The sequence below is a fragment of the Diabrotica undecimpunctata genome, chromosome 2 (assembly GCF_040954645.1).
Source record: "Diabrotica undecimpunctata isolate CICGRU chromosome 2, icDiaUnde3, whole genome shotgun sequence".
Taxonomy (NCBI): Eukaryota; Metazoa; Arthropoda; class Insecta; order Coleoptera; family Chrysomelidae; genus Diabrotica; species Diabrotica undecimpunctata.
The window spans coordinates 182,033,947-182,051,814 of record NC_092804.1 but is presented as its reverse complement, the minus strand read 5'-3'; the positions used below and the strand labels follow the sequence as shown (position 1 = coordinate 182,051,814).

At 34.3% G+C, this 17,868-nt stretch overlaps 1 protein-coding gene across 1 annotated transcript in view; it reads right to left on the bottom strand.

Annotated features, from left to right (window-relative positions):
- LOC140434009 (uncharacterized) overlaps window positions 1–17,297 on the bottom strand; it is a 41,494-nt gene extending 24,197 nt beyond the window's left edge. Inside the window, exons 1-2 of the mRNA XM_072521976.1 lie at window positions 17,140–17,297; window positions 2,954–3,091 (exon numbers count right to left, since the gene is read on the bottom strand). Of these exons, the coding sequence (XP_072378077.1) occupies window positions 2,954–3,091; window positions 17,140–17,199 (198 nt within the window). The 5' untranslated portion in view covers window positions 17,200–17,297. The remainder of the gene's footprint in view (window positions 1–2,953; window positions 3,092–17,139) is intronic.
- Window positions 17,298–17,868: the final 571 nt, after the last annotated feature.

Here is a 17,868-nt window from a genome sequence, read left to right as displayed (position 1 = left end):
AACAGAGAGTATGCAACAGGCTGTACCTGCCGTAGTAACTGGTGAGATGGGTTACTACCGAGCATCAATGTATTTGCTTTAGAACTTCATGTCAAAGAACAACGAGATAATGCAAGTTATTCTGTTACAAAAGTATTAGGCGTTAAAAGGCCTATTTTCACTCTCGAACTTGTTGCTTAATTTAGAGATAAGGAAGCAAGATTGTTCGGCTTGACCATGAAAGAATATAGGCAACTTTCCTTTAAACTTGCTGATAAAAATAAGATTGAGCACCCCTTAAACAAAAATCGTAAAATGGCTGTACAATGATGGATGCATGGATTTTTAAAAGGCATAAATAGTTGTAAATCAAAAAGCCCGAGGCTACGTCAGGTGCCCGTGCGATGGGATTTAACAAAGTGGTTGTTCAACAATTCTTTAATCTGTTAAAAGAAACTGTCCAGAAATATAAATTAACAGCAGAAAAAATTTTCAACGTAGACGAAATAAGAGTTACTGTCAATCCAAAGGGAGTTTCTAAAATCATAGCTTCAAAAGGAGCTCCCAAGTTGGCAGGCTTGCATCCGCCGAGAGGAGTGAAACTATAACTTTGTTTAGAAATTTGTTTCTTTGCCTTAGGAGCCTATATGCCTCCCATGCTAATATTTCCCCTATAGGAAATGCAACAGAAGTTTTTGGATGGTCTCGTGCCTGGTGGGTGGGTTGAGCTTAATGAAAAAGGGTGGATAGATAAGACATTGTTTTTTTATGGTTTAAGAAGTTTGTCGAGTATTCTACAGCTTTAAAGCTTCTAGTAAAGTCTAAAGACGAAGTAAGGAAATGGCTTAGAACACATCCTAAAAGACTAGTAACATTTCAGCAAATTTCGTCCTTATTCAGTGCCGCATGTTTAAGAGCAGCTACAATGGCTACTGTAATAAATGGTTTTAAAACAACCAACATGTGGCATGTAGATATGGCCGTTTTTTCTAAATCAGATTTTTTATGGCATGAGCTATAATTGATATAGAAATTGATCCCAGTAGACCTGAAAATCAAGTAGATCCTATTGTACAATCCATTAGAGAGAAAACTCCCGAGCCTTAACTAGAGTCGTCCATTAGAGAGACACCCGAGCCTCAACCAGGATTCATATTAAAAAATAAGAGGCAAAACCGCAATTTTAACGTCTTCGCTTTACAAAACGGAGCTGGAATTGGACCAGAAAAAAATGCAGGCTATCAAGTCAAACTCAGCAAAAACAAAGATCGTCGATGATCAAACCAAATCACAGACGAGTAAAAAAATCAAAATTGAAAAAAACTAAGAAAATAGTATCAGAGTTCAGAAGGCGAAGATACTGACACTTACTGCTCGTACTGCGTAGAGTTTTATTCAAGTTCCGGAGAGGGATGGATCAGCTGTTCCAGTTGCCATAAATGGGCTCACAATTTATGTGCAGGTGTAGAGGGCGAGGATGATGAAGCAGTATTTGTATGCGAATTTTTTCAATGGGCTTTTCTTGGTTTCAATTTCGTACCCTATTTTACCCTATACGACGGGCATAATGGGGTAATTTACATTATTTTCTGTTTTTTCATATAATAAGAAAACTTTTTATTTTTTTTTTAAACTTAGTTATATTAATAAGTTATTATTAATAAATAGTTACTACTTTCTACATTAATATTTACCTTATTTCAAGACCTTGAAAGTTAGATTTGTTTTAAATCTCAATTTAAACCGTAAGTACCCCAATTTGCATATACATAATTTTTTCTACGATCATTCACAACAAAAAATCAATTCTTATTTATTTTGCAACACAAAAAAATTAACTAGTTATATGATTAAATTAATTATTGTGTTGATACATTTATATTTTGAATATTACAATTATTAAAATGAATTTGAGGCGACAATGTTCTGGCGCTGGTTGATGAGGCGCTGTTGTTGTCGATGGTGTGATATGAATTTCCTTATTAATTTGGTTGTATTTGATGGAATTTCAAATTTAGTTACCTGTTGATTTTGTTTTTAACGAATTCCTTAATATAATTTTTTTCCACCGATATGGATATCCACCCATGACGTTTTAATGCAGTTATATTACCACCAGAATCTACTAATATTGTCTCGGAATGGCGACAAAATCAATGCCTTGTAGGTATATGATGTTGGAGGTACCGATTCGTTTATTAGCCAAGCTAATTTGAGACATATTTCCTTAAAACAAACTTATTTATATTACTAATAACCTTTTATTTATATCATATTAGTGCGGAATATTTAATAATATTGATTTGGAACTGTCGGCGTCACCAGTCAATTCTCAATATGGCCGCCTACAAAGTGTGACATTTTTAATTTTCAAAGTCGTTTTTTATTTAAACAAATGGAAATTCCGCAATCTTTTTTTGGTTAGGTTTTTTTGGAAATAGCTTAATATGCATTTTAATAATTTACAAAATTTTTTCCCGAAAACGCATGCTAATAAACGGACCGGAACCGATGTTGGATTAGGTAGACTTAATAATTTGGCGATTTCTTTTCACTGATTACCAAATTGATTGATTCCAATATTTAATCTTGAAATTTATCAGTTTGTTTAAATATTGTAAAATGTCAAAGCATATTCATTTGATTTGACATTACTCATTGCGTTTGTGCCACCTGATACAGTTCTCGTAAAGTTTCTCGGAAAATAGATCGATGACATTTTGTTTAATTATCAGTAGGAACTTTTCCACATTATTATATTTTTTTATGCCTTTATTGTACAGAAATACATATTCTTATGTTAAATTGCTTATATCAAATCTGTTTTATATGTTAAGCTCAATATTTTGAGTTTTTATGTGATAATAATAATATCATAACAACGAGGAATTATACAAGACATTTTTTTCATATTTTCTTTTGATAGTTAATTTAAAAAATAGTAATTTAATACTAAGACAATTAAAGTACTTACTGAGGCATGACCATATGGTACAAACTCTACATCAATGTAATCTTTGAGATCCTTGTAGGTAGGATGGAATTGGTTTGAAATAAAGTCAATGCTATCTGGGCAAAGCACCTCATAATAAACTGAAACTTTGACTTGTGCCTAAAATTAAAAAAGTTAAATCAATATTTAAACAACCAATTTACGCTAGGTGGTTGTTGAAATTGTTATAACAGACACTTCAGGAGCACTTCAACACCTACTTAATAGAATTTGTAGATACAGCAGATAGATTTGGTAAAAAAATAAACGTGATGTATATAAAAGTGATGGACCTAACAAAAACATTAAAGTGCAACCTAATATAACTGGGCATTATATTGTTGTGAATTTATTAATTGTTAAGTCTTTAATTTATAATGTCTTGTTCTTATCTTAATTCATTAAAAAGCACAATGACTGATATTTATTTATTTTCACTAAACATACATAATTTATTAAAAAGCGAACGTAACATTTTATCGCGAGCGCGTCGTCCGAATTAACTGTCCCTTCCAAATAAAGTTCCGTTATTATATACCAGTGCCGTTATCTCGAAAAATCCAAAACCTTCGATGGCGAAACGGTAAAGGCAAACTGGATTTCCCTCGCACTGGTTCTGGAAGGTCGCTCAGGTAAATCGAGGCCTCTCGTAATCTCTACAACATATTAGAATAAAAACATGTTTTAAAGGTTAAAAACTATGACTCATATTTTTACGTAACATTTCCCCCCTCTCAAAAGATGGTTCCTCCTGGAACCTTGTTGGGACTAGAACTGGAACGGTATGCTGGTATCGGCAACTGGACCCTCTTTTACAACTTCCAGTTGTATAAAAATGACAAGGGACGGTTTTCTCTCCGCACCAGTAACTATGCGGATTGCAACAGACTAACACCTGGACTTCGGTGTCTTTAAAGATCTCCTCCACCATATTTCGGATAACTCTCCAATCTAATTGGCGGCACTCCAACTTTGGCATGGCTAACTTTTGCACGTCGGACTCTAGTACGTGCCCTCTCAATTGAAGTAAGGCTTCCCATACATCTCGGTAGGTAGGTTGGTCACGGGCAGTGTCTTTTGTTACCAGGTAGAAAAGGTAACGTGATGCATCTTGGAGTTTCAAGGTTTTACCGGGAGCTGGCACTTGGCATTGAAGTTCTGCAACTCGACCAAACTTCCTTCGAAAGACGGATGCCAACCCTGGTGCGTCTTTGATACTGGCCGGGATGGTAAGGGCCAGCGAGTAGTCATCGGGGAGCGCGAGTAGATCTTGCTTTTCTTCAGTGGTAACACCATGTCTCGCTTTACCGGTACCTCCATAGGCACCCATGAATTCCTCAAACGTGAGGTCAGACACATCTTGGACTTGGTTTACTTCCACTTCTTCATCTACGTCGTGGTCACCTTCGAAAGATGCCAACCGGTTATGGTGTACTATCATCGGTTTTCCCCTCGGAATCTTGCTTATTCGGTAGATGACATCGTTGATCTTCTCCATGATGAGGTATGGACCGTCCCAAAACTGCTGCAATTTGGGAGAACAACCTTTTCGCTTCTTGGGATTATACAGCCATACTTTGTCGTTCTTCTTAAAGCAACCCTTTTCGGCTTGTGTATCGTACCGTTTCTTCATTCGGTCGCTAGCGATCTGAAGGTGGGAACGGACCAACTCATGTACATCGTCCATTCTTCTTCGTAATTCGATCACATAATCTTCACCTGCTACATCTTCTCCAGGTCGACACCCAAATTCTAGATCACAAGGTAGTCGCATTTCGCGTCCGAATAGGACTCTGGCTGGTGTCTGGCCCGTTGATTCGTTAACAGCAGATCTGTAGGCCATTGTGAAGAACGGAAGGTATTGGTCCCAGTCTCGCTGATGATCGGACACCATCTTTGTCAAATACTTGCCAACTGTCCTATTCATTCGTTCTACCATACCATCCGATTGCGGATGATACGCGGTAGTTCTTGTTTTCTTCATGCCTAGTCTATCACATATTCCTTGGAATAGATCACTTTCGAAGTTCCTGCCTTGGTCACTATGGATCTCCAAAGGCACTCCAAATCGGCTGATATATTCTTGGATCAACTTATCTGCAACGGTGGCGGCCTTCTGGTCTGGAAGTGCGTAAATCTCGACCCACTTAGTGAAGTAATCCATTACTACCAACATGTACTTGCCCCCATTTTCACTTTCTGGAAATGGCCCTGCAATGTCCAAAGCTATTCTTTCAAACGGGCTTCCAACATTATATTGTCTCATAGGAGCTCTCCTTTTCCGGTGAGGCCCGTTACTCGTAGCACAAATAGTACATTTCTTACACCAGTCTTTTACGTCGTCGGAACTGTTCATCCAATAAAACCGTTCCCGAATTCGCTGAAGGGTTTTCCTTACACCAAAATGCCCTCCCGATGGACTGTCGTGTAACTGACGAAGTACTTCGGCTATTCTGCTCTTTGGGATCACCAACTGTCTTCTCTTCTCTGAACCGTCATCATTTTCCAGGACTCGTTTGAGCAAGCCATCTTCGATGATAAATGAGTCCCACTGGGCCCAATACGTCTTAACTACTGAGCATAGGTTTGATATTTCCTGCCAAGGTGGTCGACGGTTTTCCTCTTTCCATTTTCGGATTTTCTGTATAACTGGATCTCTCTCTTGTTCTTCCCTTATCTTAGTAGGCGTCCAGTCGTCGTTGACAATCGTCGTTCTTAGCACTGCTGCTTCCTTGGATTCCGTTTTGTTGCAGTGGGAACACTCTGCTGGGCATGGCCTTCTGGAAAGAGAATCAGCGTTTCTGTGGCTAACTCCGGCCCGGTGCTCAATCTTAAAATCGTATTCTTGGAGTCGTTCGATCCACCTGGCTATCTGACCCTCTGGATTCTTAAACTGCATCAACCACTTAAGGGCGGCATGGTCGGTTCGGATTAGAAACTTTCTGCCATAGAGGTATTGGTAGAAGTGCTCTACTGATTTAACTACTGCTAGAAGTTCTCTTCTCGTGACGCAATAATTCCGCTCAGGTTTTGAAAGGACTTTACTAAAATATCCGAGGACTCGTTCCTGTCCTCCTTGAATCTGAGACAGCACTCCTCCAATTCCCACGTTACTTGCATCCGTATCTAAGATGAACTCTCCTTCTGGCAGTGGATACCCCAAAATTGGTGCGGTTATTAAATGCTTTTTCAACGTTTCAAAGGCATTTTGGCAGTCTATATCCCAGCGGTATTCTCTTGCTTCCTCTGTAAGTCGCGTTAATGGCTTAGCGATATCTGCAAACTTCTTAATAAACCTCCGGTAGTAAGTACATAGTCCAAGAAAACTTCTCACTTGATGTTTGTCAGTTGGTTTTGGCCATTCCTTAATGGAATCGATTTTTCCCTTATCCACGGCCACTCCTTCTTTACTGACTATATGACCCAGATAATTGACTTTACCTTGAAATAGCTGGCACTTCTTGGGGTTTAGCATCAATTGGGCAGCTTTAAGTCGATTAAAAACGTTTTCTAAATTCCTCAAATGATCTTCGAATGTCTCCCCCAAGACGATTATGTCATCTAAATAAACCAGGCATGTTTTCCAAGATAACCCTCTCAACACATTTTCCATAAGCCTCTCAAATGTCGCAGGAGCATTACAAAGTCCAAATGGCATAACGTTGAATTGCCACAATCCAGATCCTGTGGTGAAGGCTGTCTTTTCTTTATCGACTGGGTCCATTTCTACCTGCCAGTATCCAGACTTCAAATCTAAAGTAGAAAACAATTTACTTCCAGCCAATGTGTCCAATGTGTCATCGATCCGAGGCAGAGGATAACTATCTTTCTTGGTAACGTTGTTCAGCAAACGGTAATCCACACAGAACCTCGTCGTTCCGTCTTTCTTCTTAACCAGGACCACCGGAGAGACCCATGGACTCGTAGAAGGTTCTATCACCCCGTCTTTCTTCATTTCCTGAACAATCGTTTCAGCTTCCTCTCTCTTCGCCTGTGGTAATCGTCGAGCTGTTTGACGAATTGGCTTAGCATTACCAGTATCAATTTTATGCTTAACAACGGTAGTTCTTCCCGTCTTCCCTCCTTTCGGTACGAAAATATCACGATACTGCCGAAGAAATTCCCTTAATTTCCTTTTCTCCATCTGATTTAGAGACTGTCCTGCAACTGCAACCATTTGGTCGAATTTGTCGTTGGAATTATCAGATGTTGTCGCCTGACGGATTATGGATGTCACAGGTACACAAGTTCCTACTTTTGTCTCTTTCTTTATGGTCACTGGGTAGTCGTTGACATTGATAAGTCTCACAGGAATTTCTTTAGCCGAAGTCACCAATTCCTTTCCAATTATGATTCCACGGCCAACCTCATCGTCGTGGTTCCAAGGCTCCATCATAACAGGTCTCCCTTCGTCTACAATTCCCTGTAGTCGCGCTACTATGATCGTTTCGCTTCTCGCAGGCACGACTGTATCTTCTGTAATGGCTGCTTGCACAGTGTTGTCATTATGTGGATGGAGAAATACCTCCTCGTTGCCAACTTTGATTACCTTATTCTTAAAATCCAATTGGAATCCATGCATATTCATTACGTCCATTCCTAATATAACATCCTCTTCGATGTCAGCAACTATAACAGTATGGACAAACTTTTCTGCCCCAATTCCCAATTGTACCTGGATTTCTCCATGAATGTTGGCATTTTCACCTGTAGCGGTCCGAAGTCGTAACCTCGTTGGTAACAGTTTCTTTCGGCTGTTTATAACTGTCGGGCGTATAATGGTTCTGGTCGCTCCGGTATCCACCAACAACGTATGCTTTTTACCATTTATGTCTCCATCTACATATACACTATCTTCACGACATTTCAAAGAAGCTATTAGTATGAGAGGGTCTTTGGAAAAGTTCCGGGTCGAAGCTGCTCCCCTAAAGCCGACTCGTTCTGGTTTTTCCGATGGTGAGTTTCTTGATTTTATGGTCTTCGTTTTCTTGCATGTCATGCTTTTTATCAAATTAAAGAGCTGGTCAAGTTTATCTTCATCTCCTTCCTCTTTTACAGTCCTAACTTTACTGTACCCGCCAGAGGCCTGCGTAGCTGACTCGTATTCGAGGGCGGCGGATAAGACATCAACCAGCGTCTTGTGACGAGCTAATCGTAGTGTTCTCTGCATTTCATGATCACGAAGACCATCAATAAACGTTTGAACGGCCAATTTTTCCATCATGTCTTCGGGAGCTGTTGGATAAGCATATCGTACTAATCTGGCAATATCTACCTCATATTCTTGAAGAGCCTCATCTTTCTTCTGTCTACGATTTTTAAGCTGTGACTGATATACATGCTCCAAATGTTCGTGGCCGTATCGCATATTTAACCTCTTCTTCAGTTGTTCGAAATCATCGGTCTCCTCTACGGCTATGGTCTGAAGCACATCTAAGGCATCTCCTCGAAGAGCGATAGTCAGGTTTACCGCCTTTTCTTTTTCAGACCATCCATTTGCTCTTGCGGCTGATTCGAACTGTTTCATGTAGTTGTTCCATGATGATTTTCCGTCGAAAGTTGGGACTTTAACATGAATAGAACCTCCACTTCCTTCAAATTTCGGCCGTGTCTCCAACTTACATTTCGTCTCGTCTTCTTTTATCTCCACTGTAATCGGATTGTTACCTCTCTCTGCTGTCCCTGTTTCCTCCATCTTCCTTTCCATTTCTTTCATCTTTTCTTCGAAGGCCAACATATCGGCAGCAACTTGATTTTTTAACGAAGATATTCTATCGTCGAGGGCAGACATTTCAGAAGTGACTTTAGAGATTTCCGAAGAGATGTTAGCAGAGACTTTGCTTTCCAGCGAAGAAATCTCGTTAGAAACTTTGTCTTCCAACGAAGCGATATCGCCGGAAACTTTGGCTACATCACCAGAAACTTTGGCTACATCAGAAGAAACTTTCGAAATCGACGAGAGGACAGCATCTTCAAATATATAGGTCTCTGGATCTAGTCCCTCTTCTAGCAAAGCGTTCTTTAGTCGTTGGACTAACTCAGCCTTTTTTCCGGTAGAAGCTAATTCTCTGTCTTCAAGATGTCTTCTTAAATTAGTCACTGTCAGCTCATAAATCGTAGCCATTTTCACAATTTATTTTATATTCACTTGTAATTTATTTTCGCAATTTATCTTAAGTATTCCACTGTTCTGACACCATTTGTTGTGAATTTATTAATTGTTAAGTCTTTAATTTATAATGTCTTGTTCTTATCTTAATTCATTAAAAAGCACAATGACTGATATTTATTTATTTTCACTAAACATACATAATTTATTAAAAAGCGAACGTAACATTTTATCGCGAGCGCGTCGTCCGAATTAACTGTCCCTTCCAAATAAAGTTCCGTTATTATATACCAGTGCCGTTATCTCGAAAAATCCAAAACCTTCGATGGCGAAACGGTAAAGGCAAACTGGATTTCCCTCGCACTGGTTCTGGAAGGTCGCTCAGGTAAATCGAGGCCTCTCGTAATCTCTACAACATATTAGAATAAAAACATGTTTTAAAGGTTAAAAACTATGACTCATATTTTTACGTAACAATATATATGGATCGATATTAGAGAATATTGGAAAATTTAGATACCCTGGTTAAATAACGAAAAACCTTGATTTGATGTCAAAGTTATAACGCGAATTCAATTATCCAGAGCAATATTTAGGAAAATACATAAATAATTTTTGTAATTCAAGAACATAAGATACCGAGTCTGTAAAACACACACACACACACACACACACACACACACACACACACACACACACACATATATATATATAAATATATATATATATATATATATATATATATATATATAAATATATATATATATATATATATATATATATATATATAAATATATATATATATATATATATATATATATATATATATATATATATATATATATATATATATATATATTGAGATGATTGGTGTTTAAAGAAAATAATTTATAAGTTATATACTAGATAATATTAGATATAACAAGTATTTGGTTATTTTAAGAAGTTATATACTAGAGAATTTAATAAAAATTATTTATGTGAGGGCATTTTTAAGAAATTAGCATATAATAATTGTAAAAAGTTGTATTTAAATGTTGTAAATATATTTAAGTGAGCCATGTTCATAGGCAACCAACTATACAGTAAGTGACAGACAGAAATTAATAATTTTTACGAATATAAGTGGGGTTATAGTTGTTTAAAATGTGTAGTTTATTAAATTAGAATGTTAAGTTACTAATTTAATTATATATTCTGATCTGAAAAGCCTAAATGTCAACAAAATTATCAATAGAAAATTAAAGAATTCTCCAGAATAGAGAATTTGACCTTTGTTTACGGTCGAACATTCGGGAATAATGGTTATGTCTGTGGACCGAACATATAGGTACTGTTTCCAGAAAATTCAGACATGTGTTTAATGGAATAAATCGAACATGATTTCTTACCAGATGGTTCTGGAAGATTGAAAAGATATAAATATCCATGATTTGGATTCAAGATGGCAGTTTAGTAAGAAAGTCCATTCAGTTAGTCAATCAGTTATGAGTTACAGTTACTATGATGGCCAGTTTTAGTATGAAAATTAGTTAGAGGCAGTCAATCAGTTACAATTGTTCAATATAGTGAGTTAAATCAAGATTAAGAAACAGTATAAAGAAAATATTATTGAAGATTAAAAATTATGTTATGTATAAATGATGATAATGGAAGAAGTATTAATTGAATATTAAAATTAAATAATATTTTTGATTGGATCTTGATATATTGAAAAGAAGAATAAAAATAAATGCTGTTTGCTGGTTTGCTTGGTGGTTTATAAATGCTGTGAAGAAAAATATCTTAAATTGGTGGAAGCTGATAATTGGAAAAAGTAATTTCACAAAAACAAGGATAACCGAAGCCGAGAAGAAGACATTTGAGTGGTGATTATAATCTATATAGTGGAAAACAGTTCATTTAGGCATTCAGTGACAGAAAGGTACAAAATTTTGTTAATATAATTTAGTTAGTGTCATAACAATTTCAATTTTGAAGATAGTTTGTTTAAATTTTACATTGTCTATAGAATTTAATTAGTTTCATAAGAATTTTAATTTAAAGATAGTTTATTTTAAATTTACATTGGCTAGGTTAGATATATATGTGTGTTTCATAATAGATATAATAAAGATAATTTAAAAAAGTACTTACAAACTAATTCTTTGAGAACCGCGATAAAAACCCTATATTATTAAAAAATACTCATTGCTCATCATCATAAACAAACAATACATCATAACAATATATATATATATATATATATATATATATATATATATATATATATATATATATATATATTATTGTGATATTTATAGTCTTGGTGCGCCAAGCAATAATTAGCTAATTAATTTTTTTTATTAATTAAAATTATTTAAATGATATGATTATGACTCTATCACAATTTTTAATTCTTTTATCTCAGGGTTAAATTCGTGCTTCAATATCTATGCTATTACATGTGAAAGGTAAAGTCCAGAGAATACCGGAATAATAAAAAACACATATGATCTAACACTATATATTGAAATAAAAATAATGAAATAATTCACACTCAAAAGTTTTCAATAAACAAATCTCATATAAGGATTCTCAAAATTTTGTTCTCCGTACGTGAACAATCAAAATTAATGGTACAAACAATATTAATTGAAAACTCAAAATCCAAACTATTCTAACTCTCCTAATCAAAATATTTATATCCTTTCTAAATTACGTGTAAAAATTGTGTTATCAATAAAAGAAAAAAAACTGCAGAAACAAAATATCTCTCTCTCATGATGAGTGGTCCAAATCCTTGTTCCTTGTAGACTATATTATCTCCTCTCAACCGCTCCCTATGTAATCAGCAATCGTACAACAGATTGTTGCAAGTATATCGTCTTTAATGATCTCCTTCAAAAGCACAAATCATTCAAATTATGATAGCCTTTCTCCTCTCGATAAACTGAATCTCTCGTTGGCCCGAGTGAAAAATTGACTCTTGGAATATCTTCTCTTTACGATAAACTGAATCTCTCGTTGGCCTGAACAGTGACTCTTGGAATATAAGTAGAGAAATATGACTTACAATATTTTGTTGTTTCAGCTTCTGTCAGATACACTAACTCCACAAAAACTCACTAACATTCAACACTACTGCTTGCTACATTTCGGGAACCGACAGAGAACAAACACTGTTCTTTCTTGAAGACTTGGAAACCAACTAACCATATCTTTTTTCTCTCCTCAATCTCGCTAAACTTTCTCCCACACACTTATCCCACCTTTTTCAATCTCCGCCAATCACAACTCGTCACAATTCCCCCATTTCTTCATTTCGATAACAAACAAATTTTTACCTATAATTATAAATTTCCTAAAACTTATTTACAAATACTATTTTTCTATAAATCTTAAAAACTAACAAAAACCTCTTTCTATAATCCTCTATTGTCTTTAATCACTACACTAATGTATTTGTAAAAACCCGTTTCAATTTGTCTTTTGTTTCACTTAAACTTATGCGGGTTACTTAAGTATAACAAAGAAATGATTGATGTAAAGCTTACATTTTGTTTGGTACAGGTAATTCAAGGATTTAATAACTTTCCTTCTCCGAAATGTTTGTTGGATATTATCCTACTTATCTGAATTATTTTAATTTTTTGTTGAACTTTGAAATATTTTAACCAAACCAATATTTTCTTGATTTTACATATCATAACAAATCCCCGCCATTTGATCTGCCGAAAACTCTTTGTTAAATTTTAAAATGACAAAAGTTTTCTAGGATCAAATTATTTCACTATGTTATTAAAATCTACTTATGATACTGACAAATGTCGTGAATGTTCAAATACCCCGTATATTTCCTGTCTTTATACGGGATTGGATATATTTTCGTTTTAAATTTTTCCAAGTATTTTCCCTTAAAAGAAAGTTCATAATTTTTAACCACTTGATTTACTTTATTAACAAAATCTCCATGGTTTCCTAAAATCTTCTCTACTTCCTTCTCCATGTTTTTTTCACAATTTATTTTTCTTTCATCCACCTTTTGTTCACATGTGTTCACTGTCCATAATACTTCTTCACAAAATTCTGGATTCTCGTCCATCAGTGCCATTTTTTCTTCTGTTTTCTTTTTATCCTCTAATTCCCTTTGGTATTCCGAGCACCATGTTTCTATTCCTTTCACTTCTCTGATGATACCTTTTTTTTCTTCCTGCTTCCATTCTGTTTTATCGTCGGTTGCCAACAATTCTTCTGTACCTTCTATTTCCTGTTTTTCTCTGGTCTCCATCTTATTTTCCTGCTTTCTTTTCGAACTCTTCTTCTTTTTCTTCCTTCTCTTTTTCTTTTCTGTTAGATCTTGTTCTTGTACTTTCGGTTTATCCTCTACAGTCATATCGATTTCTTCGCGTTTTTCCTGTGCATTGATCCTTCCAGAATTTGTTTTCCTATCTGTTTGCTTTTCTTCTCCTGTGTTGTCTGGTTCTGCTCTGATTTCCAGTTTATTTTCCGAAAAATTGATGGTGATATCTTTTTTCCTCAATTCATCAATTCCCGCTATCATATCATGATTTAAATCTTCAATCACCACACATTTCATAATATGGAATTTGTTTCCCACTCTTATCTGTACTCCCAAGCCTTCGTTTACTGTCGTCAAATTTTTATTGTTTGCACCCACTAAATCAACCCTAGGAATCTTATACACAAATCTGTCCAAATTTAATTCTTTTACTAGTTTTTTATTGATTAGCGATATCTCCGATCCAGAATCAATCACAATTTTAATCGCTTTATGTTTTATAAATGCATCTAAAAATATTAGATTAGAATTAGAAATTTGTCTGTCGTTTCCTATTGCTACATGATTCATCTCCCTTCTATTTTGTTGTTGGAAGCTCTGGTTATTTCTATCGTCCCTTTGTTCGTTAGTATTCCTATTCGGAGGATTTTGTGCATCTCTATTCCTGTTGTGATTTTCATATGTTCTCTGTTGTGTGTCATTCCTGTTATCGTAATTTTGTTGTCTATTGTAATTATTGTAATTTCTCGGCCTATATTCGTTTGTTGATCTGGTATGTCGGTTTCTCTGGTCATAATTTGATGAATATCTTCTTTCCGCTCCATTATATTGGTCATGTTGTCTTCTATTTCTCATTTCTTTTCTTTTCGCTTCTTTTAATTGAAGGAATTGGCACAAACTATCAATATCTTGATAGTTTCTCAAAATCACGTGATCTTCCAACGTTTCCTCAAAATGTCTGCTGATCATTTCTACCAGCTGTTCGGTAGAATATTTGTATTCTAGATATTTTGAATTGTTATATATCTGCAAAGCATATCTTTCTTCAGATATTCCCATTTTTTCGTGATATTTTCCATTCTGTAGCTCTTGGTTGATTTCTCTCTGTTTATTTTTCCCCCAGAAATAGTTGAGAAATTTATTTTCAAAATCTGTCCAATTTTCAAACTCATCTTCCTTGCTTTCATACCATAACGCTGCTCCTTCTTTCAAATGGTTTCTAATTGTTTCTTTGCAATCGTCAAAATATCTAATATGTTGTAATTTGGTTTTCAAATTTTTAACAAACGGTACTGGGTGTGTTTTCCGAATATCCCCGCCAAATTGTATTTTCGACTCGCTTGTTCCATGGATGATGACTTCTTTTCTCTCTACCCCTCTTAGTTCAATTTCTGCCATTTGTTTTTCATTTTGCTTTAATCTTCTTTCTATTTCCTTCCTGTCTTCTTGTAGCGCCATTTCAAATTTTTCTTCTAACTGTTCTAATTCCTTTTTCTGGACAGTCTTACTATCTTTCATTTTAGTTTCTATTTCTTCTCTCTGCATCTCTAGTTTCCTCTCTGTTTCTTCTCTGACTTTTTCTAAACAGACTTTTACCTCATTTTCATATTTGTCAAAACGCTTTTCCATTTTTCTATCATTTTCTTCTAATTTTTGTTCTATTGTTTGTTTTGTTTCTGCCATTGTTTGTGACTGGAGTTGCATTAGTTGTAATATTTTATCTATTCCTGATAGTTCTTTTCTCTCCTCAACTATTGTCACATTTCCTTCATTATCCGATACTTCTTCCAAAATTGTTTCATCTTCTCTGTTATCCTCCTTCCTTTCCTGCATTTTACTTTGTCTCCTTGTGACAGACATGTTGTTACTTTTTGTTATTGTTTTTGTCCCCGCCAAATGTGAAATTTTACAACACTCTATATGTTTCAGAACACGACAGTATTTCTCCCCAAATGTATTAAATTTTCACGACAAATATCAAATATGCAATCAGTAAAATTCAAATAATTCAAAATAAATATCAAATGTACGATTGGTAAAGAAAATAAAATCAAATAATTCAATAGCAGTAAATATCCACTAACTACGATCAATCAATAAATCAAATTTATATTCCCTGGAAAAATTGTCAAAATATTTTCAAATTCAAATTCCCTCAATGTTATATGTTTTTATCTCTGGATCACCTGTACTTATTCCAGATCTCTTTCCCTTCCTTCAAATGTAAAGCTGCGATATTTTCAAGCCCCACGTTTTGGAAGCCAGTTATTGTGATATTTATAGTCTTGGTGCGCCAAGCAATAATTAGCTAATTAATTTTTTTTATTAATTAAAATTATTTAAATGATATGATTATGACTCTATCACAATTTTTAATTCTTTTATCTCAGGGTTAAATTCGTGCTTCAATATCTATGCTATTACATGTGAAAGGTAAAGTCCAGAGAATACCGGAATAATAAAAAACACATATGATCTAACACTATATATTGAAATAAAAATAATGAAATAATTCACACTCAAAAGTTTTCAATAAACAAATCTCATATAAGGATTCTCAAAATTTTGTTCTCCGTACGTGAACAATCAAAATTAATGGTACAAACAATATTAATTGAAAACTCAAAATCCAAACTATTCTAACTCTCCTAATCAAAATATTTATATCCTTTCTAAATTACGTGTAAAAATTGTGTTATCAATAAAAGAAAAAAAACTGCAGAAACAAAATATCTCTCTCTCATGATGAGTGGTCCAAATCCTTGTTCCTTGTAGACTATATTATCTCCTCTCAACCGCTCCCTATGTAATCAGCAATCGTACAACAGATTGTTGCAAGTATATCGTCTTTAATGATCTCCTTCAAAAGCACAAATCATTCAAATTATGATAGCCTTTCTCCTCTCGATAAACTGAATCTCTCGTTGGCCCGAGTGAAAAATTGACTCTTGGAATATCTTCTCTTTACGATAAACTGAATCTCTCGTTGGCCTGAACAGTGACTCTTGGAATATAAGTAGAGAAATATGACTTACAATATTTTGTTGTTTCAGCTTCTGTCAGATACACTAACTCCACAAAAACTCACTAACATTCAACACTACTGCTTGCTACATTTCGGGAACCGACAGAGAACAAACACTGTTCTTTCTTGAAGACTTGGAAACCAACCAACCATATCTTTTTTCTCTCCTCAATCTCGCTAAACTTTCTCCCACACACTTATCCCACCTTTTTCAATCTCCGCCAATCACAACTCGTCACAATTCCCCCATTTCTTCATTTCGATAACAAACAAATTTTTACCTATAATTATAAATTTCCTAAAACTTATTTACAAATACTATTTTTCTATAAATCTTAAAAACTAACAAAAACCTCTTTCTATAATCCTCTATTGTCTTTAATCACTACACTAATGTATTTGTAAAAACCCGTTTCAATTTGTCTTTTGTTTCACTTAAACTTATGCGGGTTACTTAAGTATAACAAAGAAATGATTGATGTAAAGCTTACATTTTGTTTGGTACAGGTAATTCAAGGATTTAATAACTTTCCTTCTCCGAAATGTTTGTTGGATATTATCCTACTTATCTGAATTATTTTAATTTTTTGTTGAACTTTGAAATATTTTAACCAAACCAATATTTTCTTGATTTTACATATCATAACAATATATATATATATATATATATATATATATATATATATATTCTTCAAAAGAAGAAGAGTTGATAATAAAAAGTATATCTCAAAGTTTGTCCTAAATGTACTTACCTGTTCCGTTAACCAAAGGCAAGAGAACAAAACTAGAAAATTGATTGCTTTTCCCTTCATATTTGGATGTTATCTATAATTGTGAACTAATGTTATAACAACACATTAAATATGTTACTAAAATGTAAATAATATTGCTTTATCATTGTTATTTAAGTGCTTCATTAATTTTATCTAAATGTCTGTATGATAATGTCAACGGTATTTTTTATTAACCGATGAGACAGCATTTGGAGAGCAAAAAAAAGAATCTTCTGTAATTCTTAGGTAGTTCAGATATTTTATAATATAATTATTTTAAATACAACTACCTAGATTCAACAACTAAACTGACTTATTTAAACAAAAGAAAATGTTATTGTATAGTCCAAAGCTTCTTTCATAAAAACGGAAACTTTCACTAATTTTAAAAATTAGTAAAATAAAAAAAAACTTGAAAGCAGTCAATATTATATCTGTATGTAGGTATTTAAAAAATTAGAAAATTGTTAGTTTGTAGAAAAAATTATCGCAATTAATCAACGTAGTAATAAAAGTTGTCACATTCATAAAATCAAATATATCTTGACAGCGATTTTCCCAATTATCACTAATTAAATATTCAACGCTACTTTAACTCTTCTAAATAAAATTTTTAACTCAAAAAAGTTAGAAAAAACTGGTATTTATTAATCAACTAGCACTCTACCAAAAAAAGTGCAGTCACTTACCTTACGCTTGGGGCTAGTT